Source organism: Canis lupus, chromosome 13, assembly GCF_048164855.1.
Source record: "Canis lupus baileyi chromosome 13, mCanLup2.hap1, whole genome shotgun sequence".
Classification (NCBI taxonomy): domain Eukaryota; kingdom Metazoa; phylum Chordata; class Mammalia; order Carnivora; family Canidae; genus Canis; species Canis lupus.
In genome coordinates, this window is record NC_132850.1 from 4142353 (window position 1) to 4157288 (window position 14936).

Below are 14936 nucleotides of genomic sequence, written 5' to 3' on the forward strand. Positions count from 1 at the left end.
GGAGAAGTTGGCTCTCCTCAGGGAGCCCGATGCAGGAGTCGATCCCCGGACCTGAGGATCACATCCTGAGCCGAAGGCAGATACTCAATCGCTGAGACATCCAGGCATCCCCAAACTGTTGTCTTATTAGGCTGCTAACTCTTCCTCAATAATATAATGCCTCCAATTTTCTCCCTTCAACAACCATTACTCCTCATTCCACACATGTAAATCTGTACAATATTATATTAATTTAGGCTAAGTTGACATGTTATGTCTTTAAAAAATTAGCAGTGTCCTATCCTATTCCTTTACAGTTATTTCTTATGATAAAGTTGCTTTTTAATATATCAGATTTTACAACAAGTGTTCCTTTTGAAGTACTCACCTCTTGAGTGTATCATGAAGTTCTACAATATAATTCATTCAACAAATTAGTTTTGTTTGCCAGGCATTATATTAATTGCTAGGTACCAAGCATACAAAAAAGACTAAACAAGACCCCTGCTCATGTTGGTTTACTAGTCAATACAAGAGACAAACATAGAAACAACTCTTCAAGTACCACACTTATGTAAAAGATGCTACTAGAGGACGTTAAGTGAAAGAATCACCTCATTCTGTCTGCTAAGATCAGAAAACACTTCTGAAAGACTTTAATATGTGAACCTGGTCTTAAAGGTCTTAAAGGCAGATGGAGAAGGAAGGACCCTGAGGTTAATCAGGCAAACTGAGATGGATACTGTAATGAAGGTAGACCCACACACACTCACCTATCAAAAAAGAAGCTGGAAAGCTGGGAGCTAGGAGCTGGGAAAAGGGGAGGCAGTATCCAGATTCTAAGAGGCTTTGTCTGCCAGGCTAGGCTAATAAGTCTGAATTTTATCTTGTCTTTGGGGTAAGAAATCATTTAAGAATTTTAAGAAATAAAATGACTAATGAGATTATATTTATAATTTAGAATACCAAAATGGACTGTAGATAAATCCAGTCAGAGAGCAAGAGATTAGTGAAGACATTGCTGCAATAGGACATTATGAAGCCTGAACTAAAACAGTGACAGCAAGAAAAACAAGAATTAAAAGCACAGGTATGTACAAAGTGTCAAAAGAATACAAACATTTAAGAGGAAATCTATCTAGTGAATTCAGAGAAGGCTTCACAGGGGAGGCGGTGTTTCCAGTGGGCCCTAGACAAGGAATTTGCCATAGAGAAATTGAGAGGGGAGCCTAGGTGACTCAGTCAGTTGAGTGTCTGCCTTCAGCTCAGGTCAGGTCGTGACCCCAAGATCCTGGGATTGAACCCTTGCATCAGGCTCTGCTCAGCAGGGAGTCTGCTTCTCCCTCTCACTCTGTGCTTGTGTGCACCGGCATGCTCCCTCGCTTGCTCTTTCTCACATATATACATGCATACATACGTACATACATAAATGAAAATGAGAGAAAAAGGGAAAAGAAAGGGAAGATAATGCTTAATGACCTGAGATCTTGTAAAAGTAGGAATTCTATCCTTCTGGAGATCAATCATTTGGTAAATATTTACTGATAGCTTAATATGCTTAATATTTACTGATAAGTAATATCAGTATTAATATTTACTTAATATTTAGTGATATTAATAGCTTAATATTTACTGATAGCTTAATATGTGTCTTGGATCTTGAAGAATTAAGTGAAAATTACGATCACCTTACCCAAAATAATGCGCTTGGAAATGTACAGGCAAAATTTTAATCACAGGGGTAACTGAGATCACATTTGGTTCAAGAACTCCAAGTATAGTACTCCTAAATAAGAGTAGGATTATGCGACAGAATTGGCTAAGGTAGGAGCTGATAAGTAAACTAGGGGTAAGGTGGTGAAGACTTTTTATTCTAAGGCTAAGAAATCTGAGTAACTCAGACAATTCTGGGAACACTTTTTTTTACAGATTATTTAGTCCATACAATAATACATTCACATGGAAATAGTAAGTACTATTAGTATTCCATTTGCCAATGAGAAAACTAAGGGTTAAAGGAAAGTACATTCCAAAGTTATATTTCTAGTTTAAATGATGAAGCCAGTATGCCCATCTGCTTAGATCCTTTGTATTCAATCACTAATCTAGGAGAAACTTAAATATATGCCATAATTACTTATTTTACCATTGAAAAATCTAAAGGCACTATTAGTCTAGAACCTAAAAGTGTTTCATATAAACAAGGTTTACTCATAAAACTACTTTGTCTGGTATTCTCAAAGTATAATCATTACCCAATAATTTAAAGTTTGTTAATGTTACTTTAAAAGCCTTCAAAAAAAATAAAAATAAAAATAAAATAAAAGCCTTCAAAATTTGTATTGCAAAGAAAACTTGAAGTTGTAAAACTTCAGAAATCATGATTCCCAAAATATAGCAAAAACTTGAGAGGATACCATCAATTTTTCAACAAAACAAAGAAGAAATGTCTTCTGGAGTTAATCTTATCCACACGGTTTGGAAGACAATGTTTTCAAAAGAGGAATTGAGGGAAAGGAGGGAAAAGCCACATCCCATAGTCACTGAATACTGAATACAAATGTTCACTGAATACAAGTTGATCTAAGTATCATTTTCTTAGTAACTATTACTTCTGAAGTTTCATTTTTATCATCTTCACAAACTTCTCAAAATTGAAAACATGCCCAGAATGAGACAAGCTTCTCTATCCTTTCATATGTTAGTTTATTTCTTGACTTGGTGCAATTCCAAAGATAGAGCCATACTGCAAGAGCTGGAGAGAATATGGTCCCAGCCTGTCTACTTGGTATAATCTAAGTCTCTAGAACAACACTTCTTAACTAAATACCTGATGGGGCGCCTGGGTGGCTCAGTTGGTTGAGCATCTGCCTTTGGCTCAGGGCATGATCCTTGGGTTCTGGGATGGAGCCCCAAGTCAGGCAACCTGCTCAGCAGGGAGTCTGTTTATCACTCTCTCTTTCCCCCTCCACCTTCTTGTGCTCACACTCCCTCTCTCTTTCAAATAAATAAACAAAATCTAAAAACAAAAAAACTAAATACCTGATAAAAACACTTCTGTGGCAGTTCAATATCCCAGAGAGCACAAGTCAGGTTACCTATCTTTACATATTAAGTGTTCCTAGAGGGCATGCTCCATCACCAGCGCTTAGTGCAATGTCAGACATACAGTGAGTGGATGAATAAATCTTATTCTGTCTTTCAAATGTGAAACCAAGAGCTATTCAACCAAATTTGAATGGCGAAATTGTTCCTCCTTCATCATAAAACTAGGAATTTTTTTCTGTATTTGGTGAACAGGATACCCTGATTTTATCTGGGCTACTGGAAAAAAAGTGACAAAAATACTGTGAAGAATTGTATATAAACTTTCTATTCTACTGTTTATATAAAGCATTATAAGGAAATAAAAGCCAGAAAACAAAATAAATTCTACAAGCACAATTTACCCAAGGGTATTAGCTAATAAGTAGTAGAGTCACAACTGGGGCAACTCGTTCCCAATCCAATGTGCTTCCTATTATAACATATTGTCATCACAGGAACATCTTATTTCATTTACTAGTCAAAAAAAATATTTTTGAAAAAAATTTAGGCTAAAAGAAAATCTCATAGAAAAGACAAATTACAAAAAGTACTTTCTTTTTTAAATTCTTCTTTGTCCTTACATTTCTAGGTGTCACCAAGACTCAAGACATTAAAACATTCAGTTAAAATGAGATGAGAAGTGCAAGCACTAGGCATAAAGAAAAAATATATATATGGTACCTTCTAAGAAGCTTCAATTTAACTAGTTACATCCATTCTTTTAGCTAAGATGAAAACACAAGCTTAGAAGGCTTCCACCAAACCCACATTTCTTCTCCTGTCCTCCTCCTCACTCCTCCTCCTTGTCCAATTAGCTCCCCATTCTCCCAAAGCTTGAATCCTTCTCATAATCTCTACCTTTGGCACTGAAATGCTCCCCTCCCCTCCCCCAACATTCCCATGACTCATTTTTAAGCTTTCAGCCATAGGGCCTTGCTAGACCACCCTATCTAAAGTAGCCTCTCCTAGTTACTTCTAGGTACAATCCACAGTTAAAGTTTTAATTTATTTTTACTAGTAATTGTTCCCATTAGGATGTCCCATGATGGCTTTCCCCTCCCCAATGTCTCTACAACACCTCCATCTCAGTCATTACCAAAACTGTTTTTGGAGATACTGTTATGTCTACCATGTCCTCCAAACTGTAAGCTCATCACAGGTAAGGGCTGTCTTATTTCCTCAGCACTTGGTAAAGTGCCTGGCACCATCCAATGCAGTCAATAGAAGTTTGTAGAATAAACGTGTGCATAAGTACAAATGTTCGTTAAGAGCCAAGAAGCAAAGGATAATTACACCTCAGCGCTTCCTAGTAGGGAAATGCTGCGGGGTGTACACACAAAAACTGTAATAATACAAGTGTAGAAAAGATTAGCACGGACAAAATTCCATTTGAAGAGATGAGGTGTCTTTGGCTCAGCAGGGAGAGGAAGAAAAGCAATCAAGCAGGTCTACTTTTTTATTTTCCACTGGACCAACAGAGCAAATTGTCCCCTAAAATTACAACTTTGGAACACTGCAATTTATTCGGCACACTCAACTACTCATCAAGAGTCCGAGTACCAACATACTACTATTATTTTGCATTCTCTAAGATACACCAGGTGAGGAGCAAAGGGTTGGCCCTGAAACCTGATAGAACGAACAGCCTAAGTATAAGCAATAATGGCATATCTTTAAATTCAGAGAGAGAGAAAAAAATCTCGAGGTAACCATGGAGACTAAACTAAACATACCAATAAATATGTAATCACAGGTTAGGACCCACCGTAGCATGGAAATGGTGACACCACTGCCAAGAGGGACCACTGAGACCACACTCCACATCTCCCTCAATCCTCTTCTACTCAAAGACCGTTAATAGCCACTACAAGGCTCGCTAGCCTCATTCCTGGTAGCACAATCCTCAGAGGAATACAGAAGAGGCGAAAAGAACAGCTTAACAGTCTCCCCCCCGCCCTCGAAAAAAAAAATAAAATAAGAAAAAAGACAAAACCAAACGACCAATGGGCTCCACAATCCCTAGTGAGAAGCCCTAGACGCCTTTCAAAGCCAACTGTCAGACCTTTTAGGGGCCCAGATGACGTTGACTCCAAAGAGAAGTCTCTGGCCCCAACGCATATCTCCGGATTTTTTCAGGAAAACCCAGGTTTTCCAGTTTGGAGATCTGCACTCAAAAAAAAAAAAGAAAGAAAGAAAAAAAAGAAAGAAAGAAAGAAAAGAAAAAGAAAAAAAAAAAAAAAAAGGCTCTCCCAGCAGGAACGAGCAATCAATCTCTCAGGAGGCAATGGCGATCCAGCCACCCGGCAGGGGGACAGGCAACGGCGACAGGGCACAGCCCTTCCCGGGAGCCGCCGGCGCCCTCCAGGCTCTCAGTCTGGCCCAGCGCAACCCGCCCAGGCGGTGGCCAAAGTCGGGCAGTGGAGAAGGGGGGCCAGCGGTCGAGCTTCCCGAGCTGGGCCTGCCCGGCCCCGGGGGCGCGGCGAGACACGGAGGTGGCGCCTTTCAGTCCGGCCCCGGCTGCGGCAACGGATCCGGGGCCTCTCCCCCTGGCCTCCCCGCCCCGCCGCCCTCAGCCCCCCAGTCAGCCCCTCACCTGGCAGAAGCTCCGGCAGTAGTTCAAAGATGAGACCTCCGACACCTCCTGCTCCCTCAGCTCTGTCTCCAGCTGCCACAGACACGGTCGCAGTCCCGGGGCTCCCGGCGCCGGAGAAGCAGGGCGATGACCCCGAGCCATGGACTCAGTCTCGGGTCCGTCTCCGGCTCCCGTTCCCGCCGGAGCCTCAGCCCCGGCCCCGGCGGCGACGGCGGCGTCTCCCTTTCCGTCCGCCATCTTCCCACGGCCCAGCAGCGCGTAGGCAACCAAGCCACGTGATTCAGCCCTGGCCCCGCCCCCGGCCGACCGCACGTGGTGACGCAGTCCTTGGCGACGCGGGCGCCGGCCCGATTGCGTCGCTGAGACTCAGGGCGCTCCTCCTCTCGGCGGCCTTCCCGACGGCCGCCCTGGCAACAGCCTGGAGGTTACCTGCCCCTGCGCTCCTACGTGCCTCAGCCTCCCGGACTCTGGAGTCGCGGAGGCACCGGGCCTGACGTACCTGTAGACAAAACCTAGGTATGAGGGGGCTGACGCTTGAGCTGCGGTCGGAAGCGCGACAGGAACGCATCCCCCAGTAGAAAGAACAGAAGCACAGGTTGGGAAGCGGAAATGAAGACCTGCTCCGTGGAAAGGTGCTTTATAACGGTGGGCATTACGAATCGGTAGGGCAAGGATGAACTCTTCAAGAAGTGGTGCTGAAATTTTTTTTCTCCCGATAGGAAACAAATAAAAATTAGATTTCTACTTTAAACCATATCCCAAGATAAATCCCAGATGGATGAAAGGCCTCGAAATATTTTTTTTTTTTCGGGGAAGATATCTTTCTGGTACTAGGATAAGGAAGAATTTCTTAAATAGGATCCAGAAAGCACAAACCATGTGGGAAAATACTGTTAGATTTGACTGCACCAAAATGTGTTGATTCTCTACCAAGATATATTTAAAAAGGTGCAACACAAAGACCAGCCAAAAACTAGATGGTATTCAGATAAACAAAACCATCAAAAGATATGTTTCCGAACACATTCCGAACCAAAATCGAAAGGATAAAAGCGTTCAATACAGTAGAAAAGTAAATAAAGGATATGCAGAGCTAGCTCACCAAAAAGAAACAAAATCACCAACAACAACCAACTCCACAAAAAAACACGAACGGCCAATAAACCCATGAAAAGATGTTTAGCTTCGCTGTAACTATCAAAGTACAAATTAAAACAATGGGGCACCTGGCTGGCTTAGTCAGAAAAGCATGTGGTGCTTGATCTAGGGGGTGGCCAGTTCCAGCCCCATGTTGGGTGTAGAAATTAAATAAGTAAACTTGAGATATATGTAGATATAATTTCATACTCATTCGATTGGCAGAAGTTTTAAATTAGTGCCATGTTTTAGGATTTAGGAATATGGAATTTATATATTGCCGGTGGAGGCGTTTATTGGTACATCACCTAGAAGAATGTATAATATTTAATAAAATTGAAGATACTCATGTCCTGTGACTCAGCAATTCCTAATAATAAGAGTTGATATTTGTTGAAATTTGATATGTGTCAGGCACTTTTTAAGGTTCCTTGCATATTTCAACTCATTTAACCCTACTAACAGTACTATGGAAAGCTACTGTTATTACTTACATTTTATAATTCAGGAAACAGACACAGAGAATTTAAATAACTTGACCAAAGTAACAGAACTAATAAATTATGGTGCCCAGAATTCAATCCCAACTAGTCTACTCCAAAATCTGACCTCTTTTTTTTTTTTTTTTTTTTTTTTTTTATAGATTGGGGCAGGGTCAGAGGAAGAGAGAGAATCTCTCTGGCGCTAAGCCAGACTAGATTGATCTCACAACCATGAGATCATGACCTGAACTGAAATCAAGAGTCTAACATTAAACCGACTAAGTCACCCAGACACCCCCAAAATCTGACCCCTTGGGTATCACTGGGTGGCTCAGTAGTTTAGCTCCTGACTTCGGCTAGGGTGTGATCCTGGAGTCCCGGAATCGAGTCCCGCATCGGACTCCCTGCATGCAGCCTGCTTCTCCCTCTACTTGTGTCTCTGCCTCTGTCTCCATGAATAAATAAATAAAATCTTAAAAAAAAAAGTATCTGACCTCTTAACCACTATGTTGCTGATGTTCATTGCAATACTATTATAAGGATAAAATATCAGAAACAGCCTAAATGTTCAAAAGTGGAGAGATGGATAAATAAATTATGGTATATTCACACACGGAAGTATATAGCCAGTAAATGAATGAATGAAAATTTCAGATATTAGCATAGTGAACATTGATAAGCATAGTGAACATCAACATTGATTGATTAGCACCTATTTTGTGCTGAGCATTTTCCCAGGTAATAGAGATTAAGAGAACAATGGTATTTTATTATTTTTAAGATGTATTTATTTATTTATTTATGATAGAGAGACAGAGATAGAGGCAGAGACACAGGGGGAGGGAGAAGCAGGCTCCATGCCGGGAGCCCGACGTGGGACTCGATCCCGGGACTCCAGGATCGGGGCCTGGGCCAAAGGCAGGCGCCAAACTGCTGAGCCACCAGGGATCCCCGAGAACTACGGTATTTTAATGGACAAATGTGACTAGATATTAATGTGTTAGATCTAAGTAGTGGACACATGATTTTCTATAATATTCTCTGTACTTTTTTTGTATCTTTAGAATATAAATAATTAGGTTTTTAAAAAGGCAGGATTGAGTAGGGTGGGGAGAAGGTCAATGTATCTGTAATGTAATGAGAGACAGGGAAGGTGGTAGAGATGAGGTTGGAGGAGAAAGGGACAAGATAATATAGGATTTTATAGTTCAAGGTAGGCAGTGGGGATTTTAGGGGTGATAGGATAGGTAGGGGTGCCTCAGTGGCTCAGTCAGTTAAGCATCTGACTCTAGATTTTGGTTCAGGTCATGATCTCAGGTTGTGAGATCTAGCGTCACCTCTGGCCCCACGCTCAGCAGGAAATCTACTGGAGGTTCTCTCCCTCGCCCTCTGCCCTACCCCCAACTCATGCTCTCTTTCTCTCAAATAAGTAAATCTTTTAAAATGTGACAGGTAACCCCTGGAAAGTGTTAAGTGGTCGTATGATATCATCTGATTTACACTCTTGCTACCACCACACGCAGAATTAGGTGGTAGGAGGCAAGAATGAAGCTATTGTAGCAGTCCCAATAGTAAATAGATTAAGGATATATTTTGGGGGCAGAACCAACAGGCTGGTGCACTGGTTATGAGGAGTGAGGGAAAGAGAGGAAGAAAGAGAGGAATCTGAAATCACTGCATGGCTTTTGGGCTGAATGGTTGGCAATGATGCTTACTGAGGAAAATGAAGACTTAGGAAAGAACAGATTGGGAAGAAGGGGAGAGAGAACCAAGAGTTCTGCTTGGGACAGGTTAATTTTAATTTTCCTATGAGACATCCAAATGGATGCACTTGGAAGTATGTCTTTGGAACTTCAGGGAGGGCAGGGCTCTAGATGCAGAGCCATCAGTTGTGATATCCCTGCTATAAGACAACAACAAGGGAGAAAAACCACAACACTTCTTTGACTCCCCACATCCTCCTCTAGTTTCCGCCCCGTTTCTCTGCTCTTTCTTATAGAAAAACTCCTATAAGAGCTGGCCAAACCCTCTGTTTGCACTTTCTTCTCATTCTGTCTTGAACACTTTTCAGCCAGGCATTCATCCTCGCTTCTAACTGAAACTGCTTTTTTTTTTTTTTTTAATGTTGCCAGTAATTTCCACTTTTGTTGTATCAAATGTCAAATTATCAGTCCTTTATCTAGTCCCTTGACAGTGTTCTAGCTTGTGGATCATTCCTCAACATTGGATATCACTTGGCTTCCAAGTCTCCATACTCTCCTGGTGTTTCTTCTTGGTTTCTTTTCTTGCTCTCCCTTCTTTTTCTGACCTCCAAACGTCTCAAGCACAGCCCTTCAACCTTTCTTTTTTTAAGATTTTATTTATTTATTTGTGAGAGAGAGAGAGAGAACATGAGCAGGGAGAAGAGCAGAGGGACAGGGACAAGCAGACTCCATGCTGAGCACAGAGCTCAACTCGGGGCTTGATCCCACAACCCTGAGATCATGATCTGAGCTGAAATTGAGTCGCACACTAACTGACTGAGCCCCCCAGGTGCCCCAACCTCTTTTCTATCTACACTTACTGCTATACTCACCCAGTTCTAATACCATTTATGTACTTATGCCCATTAATCCCATTAATACAATGCGAAGATACCCTGTCCTCGCAAAAATCTATCTCTGCACACACACACACACACACACACACACACTCTATAGCTATATTAAATAACACAAGTTTCTTTCAAGATCTAGCACTCACCACAAAGAACAACCCTAAATATTTGCTTTTGTAACTACCACTATTCAAGCTCAGGAACCTCTTTCCCATATCTTTTGCTCTATGTCCTCCTTCACTAAAAGGCACCAAAAGAATTGAAAGCAAGGACTTGAGCAGATATTTGTATACCCATGTTTACAACAGTATTATTTAGGGATCCCTGGGTGGCTCAGCAGTTGAGTGTCTGCCTTTGGCTCAGGGCCTGATCCTGGAGTCCTGGGATCGAGTCCCACATCGGGCTCCCTGCATGGTGCCTGCTTCTCCCTCTGCCTATGTCTTTGCCTCTCTCTTTCTGTGTCTTTCATGAATAAATAAATAAAATCTTTTTAAAAACAGTATTATTTATAATCACCAAAAGGTGGAAGCAACCCAAGCATTCGTTGAGAGATGAATGGATCAGCAAAATGTGGCATATACATATAATGGAAGATTGCCTTAAAAAGGAAAGAAATTAGGACACATGCTACACAATAGATGAATCTCGAATACATTATACTAAGTGAAATATGTAAATCACAGAGACAACTACACTGTGCTACTACCTGTGTGAGGTACCTAAAGGATTTAAAATCAGAGACAAAAAGAACAGTGGTTGCAAGGGGCTGGGGGAAATAACAATAGGGAGTTGGTATTTAATAGGTACTGAGTTTCAATTTAGGAAGATAAAAAAGCTCTGGAGATGGATGGTGGTGATGGTGGCACAACAATGTAAGTATACTTTTCTTTTTAAGATTTATTTATTTATTCATGAGAGACAGAGACATAGGCAGAGGGAGAAGCAGGCTCCCCATCAAGGAGCTCAATGTGGAACTCGATCCCAGGCCCCCAGAACCACACCTGAGCTGAAGACAGATGCTCAACCCCTGAGCCACCGAGGCATCCCCAATGTGAGTATACTTAATGCCACAGAACCATATATTTAAAATGATTGAATGGTGGGTGCCTGGGTGATATAGTCCATTAAGCATCTGACTCTTGGTTTCTCTCAGGTCCTGAGATCAGGGTCATGAGATCAAGCCCTGCATCCGGCTCAGTGCTCAGTGTGGAGTTGGGTTGGGTTTCTCTCTCCCTCTGCCCCTCCCCCCATCAAATAAAGAAATAGATCTTTAAAAAAAAAAAATGGTTAAATAGGGCAGCCCGGGGGCTCAGCGGCTTAGCGCTGACTTTGGCCCAGGGCCTGATCCTGGAGACCCAGGATCGAGTCCTATGTCGGGCTCCCTGCATGGAGCCTGCTTCTCCCTCTGCCTGTGTCTGCCTTTGTCTCTGTATGTCTCTCTAATGAATAAATAAATAAAATCTTAAAAAAAAAAGGTTAAATAGTGAATTTTATGTGTATTTTTTCATGATATAAAAAACTGAGGAGCTCCTCAGTGACTCAGTAGGTTAAGCGTTTGCCTTCGACTCAGGTCATAAGCCCAAGGTCCTAAGGTTGGGCTCCTTGCTCAGCAGTGAGTTGGCTTCTCCCTCTCCCTCTGCTCCTCCCTCCACTCGTGCTCTCTCCCTCTCTCCCTCTCAAATAAATACAATCTTAAAAATAAAAAAAAAAAACTGAAAGGCAACTGCATCCTAAGGCCTTTACAGTTTTAGGTGGAGCCACTTAAGAGAAACAGGCACTGCTTTGCAGTGCGAAGAGAATTTGAACAGCAGAAGTACTTAGATAAGAAAACACAGATTAACTTGTCATAGTCTTCCTCTTAGATAGCACAAATGCAACATATTCTTGCATAACCAAGTATTATTTCCCAGTAGTAGTGAATGTCCCTTTTTTAAAATTACCTTTCACATTCTAATTCATAGTTTGGAAACAATTAATGAATTAGCACAATTTCCCATAGTGACTGAAGAAAATTTTTGCAATACTAAACAATTCTTTTGACCCCTAAATTTTATGGTCATATGTATATTTGTCTACTCATAACATGGGTTGAGAGATTGATTCTTTACATCATCAATAGATATCAATAAATCTATTGACCCTACAAATAATAAGAATGAACCTAACTATCACCACTGTCCTGACATCCAGACTCTGCCTCCTGCCTCCTCTGCATATCTAGCAGGCATCTCACACAAAATATGCCCCCCAAACTTTTCCTTTCCCAGTAAACCACCATGTATTCATTCAGCTACTTAAGCCAAAGACTTTGGAGTCATGCTCATCTCCATTCTCTCACACTCCATGTCTAATCCAAGCTCTAAACTGAAAATATGGGCAGCCCAGGTGGCTCAGCAGTTCAACGCTGCCTTCAGCCTAGGGCCTGATCCTGGAGACCTGGGATCGAGTCCCACGTCGGGCTCCCTGCACGGAGCCTGCTTCTCCCTCTGCCTGTGTCTCTGCCTCTCTCTCTCTCTGTGTCTCTCATGAATAAATAAAATCTTTTAAAAAAATAAACTGAAAATATATTCTCAAATCTAATCCATTCTTACCTCCTCAGCAATACCCCCTAGGCCTCTTCACTAATATCGTGTCCCCCCGCCCCATCTAAATATAGGTAATAAACCTTCTGGTAAGCTAGCTGTTTCTATTCTTGTCCTTCTACAGTCAATTCTCTATATCATGGCCACATTAATACTTGTAAGACATAATTCATATTGCATCCCTGTGCTCAAAATATTCCAGGGGCTTCCCATTATCCTTACCAGAGTCCACAAAGTCCTACCTTATTGGGCCCTGCTACCTCTCCACATTCACTTCCCCATCACTTCATCTCATTTGCTCCATTGTGGCTCTAAACACAGTGGCCTTAGCATGCTTAAACAAGGCCCATGACTTTCATACCTACTGTTTCCTTTCTCTGATGTACTTTTACTTTTCTCATTTTCAATTAGCAATAATAGCGCCTTGGATAAACCTCATTGGCTACGATACTGCCACTGCGCAAAGCTTGCTTTTCTCATTTTATTCAAGTTCAAGTATCACCTCAGAGACGTTTTCTCATGACCCTATCTGAAATAGCTTTCTCTATCCCCTTGCTCTTCTGTAATATTTTCATATTAATTGGCTTTACCTTATTATTTTTCTTTTCTTTTTTCAAGATTATTATTTATTTATTTGATAGAGAGAGAGAGAGAGAGAGAGAACAAGCAGACAGAATGGCAGGCTGAGGGAGAGGGAGAAGCAGGCTCCCTGATGAGCAGAAAGCCCAAGATGGGGCTCTATCCCAGGACCCTGAGACCCTGACCTGAGCCAAAGGCAGATGCTCAAACACTGAGCCACCCAGATGCCCCAAGTTTTTTTTTTTTTTCTGATTGAAATAAAACTGATGTATAACAGTAGGTAGGGTCTTTGAAAGCAGGATGACTTGCTTTATCAATGCTGTAACCCTAGTGTCTCTGGTACAATAGGTCCTGGCATATTGTGGGCAATCAACTTGTTAAATGAAAGAAGAAACTTTAAAAGCTTATAGTGTTTAAATGGAATTGAAGGAGGGACACCTGGGTGGCTCAGTATTTGAGCACCTGCCTTTGGCTCAGGGCCTGATCCAAGGGTCCCAGGATCAAGTCCTGCGTTGGGATCCCTTCAGGGAGCCTGCTTTTCCCTCTGCCTATGTCTCTGCCTCTCTGTGTGTTTCTCTCATGAATAAATAAGTAAAATCTTAAAACAAATAAGTGGAATTGGAGGATCTCTTCTAGGGAAAGTGGGAATCAAGGGTCACAAAACTCATATTCCTATAAACCTTTGGCAAATAACCTAAATGAGTGAAACAGGCTGGATATCAGATGTTTGAAATAGCAAACTGATTAAGAAATGACCCAGGCAGGGCAGCCCGGGTGGCTCAGAGGTTTAGTGCCAGGGCATGATCCTGGAGACCTGGGATCGAGTCCCATGTCAGGCTCCCTGCATGGAGCCTGCTTCTCTCTCTGCCTGTGTCTCTGCCTCTCTCTCTCTCTCCTCTCTGTGTATTCTCATGAATAAATAAATAAAATCTTAAAAAAAAAAAAAAAAGAGAAATGACCCAGGCAGCAGGTACTCAGCTCCAGCCAATTATTGCTATGGGGGAATGTAGATCCTATTTTGTTAGATCTTCTAATCCTCAAACATAAAAAAGGAGGAGGGTCCAGGATCACCCAATATTGACACACAAGACTAGTATCTAACTAGTAAAAATGTTGAGAAGGAGCTACCAAAGAGGTGGAGGGTAAATCAGAAGGGTGGAATATTCCTGAAGACAAAAGAAGAAAGTGGCAGGAAGAGAGCAGTTAGTTATGCAGACTGCTAACAAGAGTTTGGGTAAGATGAGGACAGAAAAGTGACCATTTGATATGATGTCATAGATATTGTCAATAGCCTTGACTAGAGAAGTTTCTGTGGATCTCTGGTATGGAAGCCTGTTGGAGAGAGTTGAAGAATTAACTGGAGGTAAGGAAGTAAAAAAGGTAGGATGGGAAGGGGAGGAAGTTTATACTTTGGAGAAGTTTTTTCTTTGTTGTTTTTTTTTGGGGGGGTTGTGAAAGAAGAACATAAAAATGGGGCTGTGCTATAAGGGGATGTGAGATTTTGGAAGGAATTCTTGAAGATAAGGATATTCTTATCTTACTTCAAAGCAGAATGGTTGTATGCATATGGAAATGGTACAAGAAAACAGGAAAAAAGTGTGATGTAGAAAAGAGGACAAACTGCAAGAGAAAAGTCCTTGAGAAGGCAAGAAGATATGGCATCCAGATAACAGGGAAAGGTTTGGTCTAGGGTAGAAATTAGAGACACATTTCTACTTTGACAGGAGGGAAGCTGCTGAATATGGGTGTCGATGCGGGGAAGTGTGTAAATGTGGCAACGAGAGACTCTGGAGTCTCTTCCTGAGTGCTTCTTCCTCCATGAAGTATGAGATAAAGTGTTGAGCTGACATGACAGTAAGGAAGGAGGTGGGGAGAGACAGTGTTGAACATTGGAAGAGAGA

At 41.7% G+C, this 14936-nt stretch overlaps 2 protein-coding genes and 1 pseudogene across 3 annotated transcripts in view; 1 reads left to right on the forward strand and 2 right to left on the reverse strand.

Moving 5' to 3' along the window:
* The window catches only part of RLF (RLF zinc finger), a 92211-nt gene extending 86275 nt beyond the window's left edge, over nucleotides 1-5936 (reverse strand). Inside the window, exon 1 of the mRNA XM_072771743.1 lies at nucleotides 5660-5936. Within this exon, the coding sequence (XP_072627844.1) occupies nucleotides 5660-5896 (237 nt within the window). The 5' untranslated portion in view covers nucleotides 5897-5936. The remainder of the gene's footprint in view (nucleotides 1-5659) is intronic.
* Nucleotides 5937-6042: 106 nt separating this feature from the next.
* Nucleotides 6043-14936, forward strand: part of PPT1 (palmitoyl-protein thioesterase 1) — a 71225-nt gene continuing 62331 nt past the window's right edge. The window contains exon 1 of one of the 2 annotated variants that reach the window (XM_072771805.1): nucleotides 6043-6304. The gene's annotated coding sequence lies outside the window, so the exon portion shown is untranslated. The remainder of the gene's footprint in view (nucleotides 6305-14936) is intronic. The other variant, XM_072771804.1, reaches the window with a different exon arrangement.
* Nucleotides 12852-12924, reverse strand: LOC140603286 (U4 spliceosomal RNA; annotated as a pseudogene).